This window comes from Staurois parvus, unplaced genomic scaffold, assembly GCF_062004578.1.
Source record: "Staurois parvus isolate SC_StPar_1 unplaced genomic scaffold, SC_StPar_1.0 ptg001181l, whole genome shotgun sequence".
Taxonomy (NCBI): Eukaryota; Metazoa; Chordata; class Amphibia; order Anura; family Ranidae; genus Staurois; species Staurois parvus.
In genome coordinates this window covers 1,367,137-1,374,663 of record NW_028318977.1, presented here as the reverse complement: position 1 = coordinate 1,374,663, position 7,527 = coordinate 1,367,137, and the positions used below count along the sequence as shown (strand labels likewise).

Sequence of the window (7,527 nt, the reverse complement as noted above, 5' to 3'; positions counted from 1 at the left end):
CCTGTACCCCCTTTTACACTGATCCTCTATCCCCTGTGACACTGACCCTGTACCTCTGGTTACACTGACCCTGTACCTCTGGTTACACTGACCCTGTACCTCCTGTTACACTGACCCTGTACCTCCTGTTACACTGACCCTGTACCTCCTGTTACACTGACCCTGTACCTCTGGTTACACTGACCCTGTACCTCCTGTTACACTGACCCTGTACCTCCTGTTACACTGACCCTGTACCTCTGGTTACACTGACCCTGTACCTCCGGTTACACTGACCCTGTAACTCCTGGGACACTGACCCTGTAACTCCTGGGACACTGACCCTGTAACTCCTGGGACACTGACCCTGTACCTCCTAGAACACTGACTCTGTACCTCCTAGAACACTTACCCTGTTTCTCCTGGGATACTGACCCTGTACCCAATTCCCCCCCCCCCCGTGACACTGGCCCTGTACCTCCTATAACACTGACCCTGTACCACCTGGGACACTAACCCTGTACCACCTGGGACACTAACTCTGTACCTCCTAGAACACTTACCCTGTACCTCCTAGGACACTGACCCTGTACCCCCTTTCACACTGATCCTGTATCCCCTGTGACACTGACCCTGTACCTCCTGTTACACTGACCCAGTACCTCCGGTTACACTGACCCTGTACCTCCTGGGATCCTGACCCTGTAACTCCTGGGACACTGACCCTGTACCTCCTGGGATACTAACCCTGTAACTCCTGGGACACTGACCCTGTACCTCCGGTTACACTGACCCTGTAACTCCTGGGACACTGACCCTGTAACTCCTGGGACACTGACCCTGTAACTCCTGGGACACTGACCCTGTACCTCCTAGAACACTTACAATGTACCTCCTAGGACACTGACCCTGTACCCCATTTTACACTGATCCTGTACCCCCTGTGACACTTACCCTGTACCTCCTATAACATTGACCCTGTACCCCTGTGACACTAACACTGTGCCCCCTGGTATACTTACCCTGTACCTCCTATAACATTGACCCTGTACCACTGTGACTCTGACCCTGTACCTCCTGTAATGCTGACCCTGTACCTCCTGGAACATCTCCAATCAAGGACAGCTAACATCAGATGTACAGGAGATGACTCCAGAATCATTGTCATCTCTTTGTTCCAGCCCCGGAAACAAAATCATGTCGGATTGAGCACTGCTCTGCCATTCACAGGAAGCCTTGAATTTCATCTATGAGTACAAGGCTTTATCTAATTGGTTGGTGTGGAGATCATGATGTCATTTGCCTGCCTCTCCATCTCAGCCAATCAGAGGAAGCCTGAACGCGGCGCTGAATACTGTAAGTAGCTGATACAGACTAATTTAAAATAGCTGAAAGCTGAAGGGGGGTCTCTATTAAAATGTTACTGTTGGGCCCCATGATCCATAGTTGCACCCTTGCCTGAGGCCATGTCAGATCGATTGTGGAGAGTCTTCTATGAGTTCAGGTTGAGCAAGTTGTTTGAAATAGTTTTTTCAGCCCTCCCTTGCAGAAGACTGACATAACCGCTTCCACCTAGGTCCTGCTTTACAGCACCACAATGATAAATAAATGGACAGATCAAAGATTTATTGATTTATTACACGTATTCAAAACACTTACATTTTTACAGCATTTTACAAACTGAACATTCCCATCAGTCCCTACCCTTAGGGAGGGAGCATTCTAAGGTCCATATCTCAAGGTCATAGATACACATATTAGACAGGAGTCAATTAACCTACCAGCATATCTTTTGGAATGTGGGAGGAAACAACAGTTGACAGAAACCTAGACAAACACAGGGAGAACATGCAAACACAATGCAGATAGCATCCTGGCTTCAAACTATGGACCCCAAGCAGAAGTGCAAACCACCAAAGCTGGCCATAGATGGGTCGAACCTCGGCCGGTTCAGCAGGGACTGGCCAAGATTCAATCCATCTATGGGTAGGCTGGTTGCACCCATGACAATCCATGGTTGCACTCAAGTCAAACATGCAAACCTCATGCAGATAGCATCCTAGCTTTAAACTATGAACCTAAAGCAGGAGTGAAAACCCCCAAAGCCAGCCAGAGATGGATCAAATCTCTGGTGGGTTCAGCAGGGACTAGCCAAGATTCGATCTATCTATGAGTAGGCTGTTTGCACCCAAGTCAATCCATGGTTGTAACTAAACTGAACATGCAAACTCCATGCAGATAGCATCCTGGCTTTAAATTATGGATGCCATGAATGCTCATGCACTACCGTGAACCTATGGATGTCCTTGTTTTTGTCTACCCTGTTAATTAAAATAAATAAAAATGAGTTGAATATAAATTATGGATGCCAAGAAGAAGTGTAAACCATCAAAGCTGGCCATAGATGGATCATATCTCCATCAGTTCAGCGGGGACTTGCCAAGATACGATCCATCTATGTGAAGGCTGGTTGCACCCAAGTGAATCCATGGTTGCGCCCAAGTCGAACATGAAACCCCTATGCAAAGAACATCCTGGCTATAAACTATGGATCCCAAGCAGAAGTGCAAGTCATCAAAGCTGGCCATAGATGGATCATATCTCAATCCGTTCAGCGGGGACTTGTCAAGATACGATTCGTCTATGGGAAGGCTGGTTGCACCCAAGTCAATCCATGGTTGCGCCCAAGTCAAACATGCAACCCCTATGCAAAGAACATCCTGGCTATAAACTATGGATCCCAAGCAGAAGTGCAAGTCATCAAAGCTGGCCATAGATGGATCATATCTCAATCGGTTCAGCGGGGACTTGTCAAGATACGATTCGTCTATGGGAAGGCTGGTTGCACCCAAGTCAATCCATGGTTGCGCCCAAGTCGAACATGCAACCCCTATGCAAAGAACATCCTGGCTATAAACTATGGATCCCAAGCAGAAGTGCAAGTCATTAAAGGTGGCAATAGATGTATTCAATCTTGGCCAATTCAGCAGAGACCGACCGAGATTCGATCCAGCTATGGGCAAACTGGTTGCACCTAAGTCGATTTATTGATCGACTTGGGTACAACCAGCCTGACTTATTTTTTTGCATGCTGTTACTGCCCGCGGCTATAGTCACTAACAGTAATCATTGTATTCTGCCGGCCGGGAGAGGAAAGCAAAGGAAAGAAATTGGAATCATCTATTAGGAGAAACAGAAGATAAGTGAGCGCTTATGTGACAATATATACTAAGCAGCAGCTGTACACCAGAAAAGGCACCGTATCAAACCTTCAATAGCATATATATGTAAAGGGAGGGAGGTGCAGCGCTATATATGCAGACAAATGATGAATAAACACCGATAATGCACAATAATAAACAGTGACTGTAAGTTAATAACGCCACTAAATGGTGGCTAAGGTGAGAAAAGTAAACAGTCCAATGAAGGAGTGCTCTTAAGATCCAGGGTGATCTTCAGACGTCCAGTAAAAGGACCATCGGGTGATAAAATATAAAGACTGCGCACTCACCAGATACGCAATCTTTATGCGCATTTGTGTAAATATCACTGGACCTCCTGTATCATCATCCTGGTCTGGTCAGATCTGGTCAGCATATCCCTCATGGCCTGGTACCCGGATGAATGCAGCTTTTCTGTAGATTTGGCCGGCTCCCACCAGAACTCAAATAAATAGAAAGGGCCACATAGTGTGATATCCTTAGGTATCTTTATTAGGGGCACAGGATAGCAGGAAATCCAACACACAACAAAATGGTACTGACCCAGGAGTAAATCAAAGATGACCGCCGGGGCCCCTCGTGGCGCCGGCGGTGATGCGTCCAACCTGCTGTAGCCTTCCCTAAGGAATTTATTTGAGTTCTGGTGGGAGCCGGCCAAATCTACAGAAAAGCTGCATTCATCCGGGTACCAGGCCATGAGGGATATGCTGACCAGATCTGACCAGACCAGGATGATGATACAGGAGGTCCAGTGATATTTACACAAATGCGCATAAAGATTGCGTATCTGGTGAGTGCGCAGTCTTTATATTTTATCACCCGATGGTCCTTTTACTGGACGTCTGAAGATCACCCTGGATCTTAAGAGCACTCCTTCATTGGACTGTTTACTTTTCTCACCTTAGCCACCATTTAGTGGCGTTATTAACTTACAGTCACCGTTTATTATTGTGCATTATCGGTGTTTATTCATCATTTGTCTGCATATATAGCGCTGCACCTCCCTCCCTTTACATATATATGGAATCATCTATTGCTTGCCTAAGCCAATAGATAGTAAGATTTGGGAAACCTGGAGAAGAAGTGCAGCCTGTTTTGGGTGGCTTCCATCGTTAGTGCTATGTTTTGAGCTGTATTCCAAAATAGTAAATTGATTATCTTAGTGACACTACCAATGACCAGTGGGAAGAGTTCAATAAATATACAACCCCCTTCGCCCCAACGCTTTCACGGTCAATCACAGTGGTCAGCACAGGAGAGACAGGAAGATGGCAGATATAAATTGTATCTATATTGGGGTACCCTACAGAAGTTTCCACTCACCATTTTAGCCCATGGTGGGCGGAGTCCTTTCTTTTAAATATCTGACTCCTCCTGATTTGCCCCCAGATATCGTTATACATCGCCTCCATACACCTATCATGGCATGAAAGTGTTCGGTGAAGGTGTTGGTGAAGCTGTGGAGGTATCAAACTGAGATACCCAACCCAAAAAGTACATTGATTATGTCAGTGACACTACCAATGACCAGTGGGAGGAGCTCAATAAATATTCAACCCCCTTCACCCCAACGCTTTTACAGCCAGTCACAGTGGTCAGCACAGGAGAAACAGGAAGTTCACAGATATAAATTGTATCTATATTGAGATACCCTACAGTAGTCTCCACCTGCTGCTTCAGCCCATTGGATTGCTAATCCACCAGAGTTCTCCTTTATTTTAAATTTCCCACCCTCCATATTGGGATACCCTACAGAAGGCTCCACCCACCACTTCATTATATTGGATCATTACTCCACCAAATGTCTCCTTTCTTTTAAATTTTCTGCCCCTCATGATTTGCCTCCAGATATCTTTATACACCCCCTCCATACGCCTATCACAGCATGAAGGGGTTCGGTGAAGGTGGCGGTGAAGGTGTAGAGGTGTGGGACTGAGATACCCAATTCGTAAAAGGAGATCAGCCCAGATTCATAATCCAGAGACACCCTTATGGTGCCACTGGAGATGCTCCCAAATAAGCAGGTCTCTTTACGGTCATGTATCACGGAATAGCGATCATGATTCCTAGATAAACACCAGGACTTCCTATTATTTCCAATCACTGACTGAATCCCACCTTTCCTGTCTATACTGGGGTAACACATCCCTATTCTCCAGTTATCTGACTCTTGGACCTCAACATCCCAGCAATGGCACCCAGTGGAGAATCTCTGACTGCTCAATACCTGAGGACGAAACTCAAACCTCTCTGGAGTGTCTGGAAGATTCTTGTTTATAAATGACAAGGATGCAGCCTTCCCGTCATCCAATAGATGCAGGTAATTATAAACTGTGTTCACATCCAGTAATATGTCTACCGGTTCTTGTAGGTCAATTTGTCCATTCCCCCCTGTTATTATATCAGGTAAACCTGTGTGTAAGGTGTGTGAGACCCCAGCCTTATCCCAACCAACTCCACTATGAAGAAGTTCATCGTGTCTCTCACTGCCCTCATCATCTCCATCCTCAGTAACGTTGTCTGATACTGGTATTGTCTGTCTGTCTGATTCCTGTAGGACAGTCAATGGATCCATCATGTCAACCTGCTCCTCGATGTGACCAGTCTTTTTGAACAGTTCCTCATTTTTTATTTCCAGCTGGTGGATCAAATCAGAGACTGAGATCTGTTCCTGGCTGGAGATGCCATTCAGAATTGTCTCTTTCAGGTCTTTCAACCATCTTCTGAAGTCTGAACTTATAGTCTTGGCTCGCACTGTTTCACTAGCTGCTTTATCTTTCACTTTTCTCCTGGATTCTTGTAGATACCTGGTGACGTCTTCAATGTTCATTATAATTAATGCCCTGGGTTGCTCTGTTTCACTAGCTGCTTTACCTTGCGCTCTTCTACTGGGTTCCTGTAGACATCTGGTGACATCCTCAACGTTCGATGAAGTCAGTTCCCTGACTTGCTCTATTTCACTAGCTGCTTTACCTTCCGCTCTTCTGATGGGTTCCTGTAGACATCTGGTGACTTCCTCAACATTCGATAAAGTTTGTTCCCTGGCTCGCTCGGTTTCACTAGTTGCTTTACCTCGCTGTCTTCTGGGTTCCTGTAGACGTCTGGTGACTTCCTCAATGTTCAATGTAATCCATTTTGTTTCTATCACCCTTTCAGAGGTTTCATCTGGCATCCCTTCCTGCTTCCTCCAGTGTCCTCGGGCCCAACTACAGATACAGGGGAAGTCTTCACTGAAGTAATACTCTTGGTTGACAAAGCTTTTTCCATTCTCCATGGAAGTCGTGAGGTTGAAGATAAGATTAGATGCGCTCTGGTGGCTTGATGTGGACTCTCAGATGGTTATCAAACAGAGAAGCTGCACCCAGGGAACCAGCAGCAGATCGAAGACGACATAAGCAGCGGAACTTGGTTACTTCCTCATCAGTGTAGATAGGTGACGTTGAACTATATTGAGCAGAAATATATTTCTTTGCAGTAAAGGATGAATAATAAACTTTTTTTTCTTCATTCAGGACAGGAATAGGCTCCGGACTCCTCAAATATATCCAGCAGACGATAAGTACGTACCCGGAAGAAGTCTCACCCACATCTAAGAGGTACTATAGAAATGTCTAGAATTTAGGGGAAGTCCAGCTCCACCCCCACATAACCCCCCCCCCCCCCCCCCCCCCGCCAACAGTAGGAGACAGAAACGAAAGTGAAAATTGTATCAAACCGAGAAACCAGCCTAACTGGCTCTACACATTCCTACAAAGGGTGAGGCTGAGCCTTCAGCTATTTCTATACTGCTTACAAAAGGGTCGTTATATGGAGATAGCTGGAATATACACAAAATAACTTTCTCTGGAACGATCCCATGTGCAGAAAAATACACAATCTCTTAAAATGCTGTAGCTTGAACAATACATTTGTAATAAAAAAAGAAAAGGAAAGAGTGTGCAGCCCTTGATCATTTCTGTGCAGATCAGATAGGTGCCTGGAAAACACATCTTATGTACATACGTTGTACCTAAGAACCTTCCACATCTGGCCTGACAATACGGGTATTTTGCTGCTGATCCGGCTCAGTTGGGTTCAGTAGTGATGGGGGGAAGGGGGATGATGTACAATGTACCCCACCTCAGCAATACACAAACGTCAAGCACAGTTCACTAAACCTCCTGTGAAGTCTCCTGTATGAGAAGAACAGACATCAGATGCACAGGAGGAGTCATTATGGAGCTTCAGGGGTCACAGGGGTTGCAATGGCAAACCCACCCATGCTCCAGGGGGGCCCTTCTCTGCAATACACAAACTTCAAGCACAGTTCACTAAATCATCTCCATTA

At 45.8% G+C, this 7,527-nt stretch overlaps 1 protein-coding gene across 1 annotated transcript; it reads right to left on the bottom strand.

Moving 5' to 3' along the window:
• Positions 1 to 4,236: 4,236 nt before the first annotated feature.
• On the bottom strand, positions 4,237 to 6,790 carry LOC149438559 (uncharacterized). The gene has a single exon (XM_089659688.1). It carries the CDS (start codon positions 6,472 to 6,474, stop codon positions 5,032 to 5,034), a length of 1,443 nt encoding a protein of 480 aa, XP_089515814.1. The 5' UTR covers positions 6,475 to 6,790; the 3' UTR covers positions 4,237 to 5,031.
• Positions 6,791 to 7,527: the final 737 nt, after the last annotated feature.

What these genes read in the sequence shown, in the direction of transcription:
- LOC149438559 (XM_089659688.1), bottom strand. Translation starts at nt 6,474, where the DNA reads ATGGAGAATGGAAAAAGCTTTGTCAACCAAGAGTATTACTTCAGTGAA.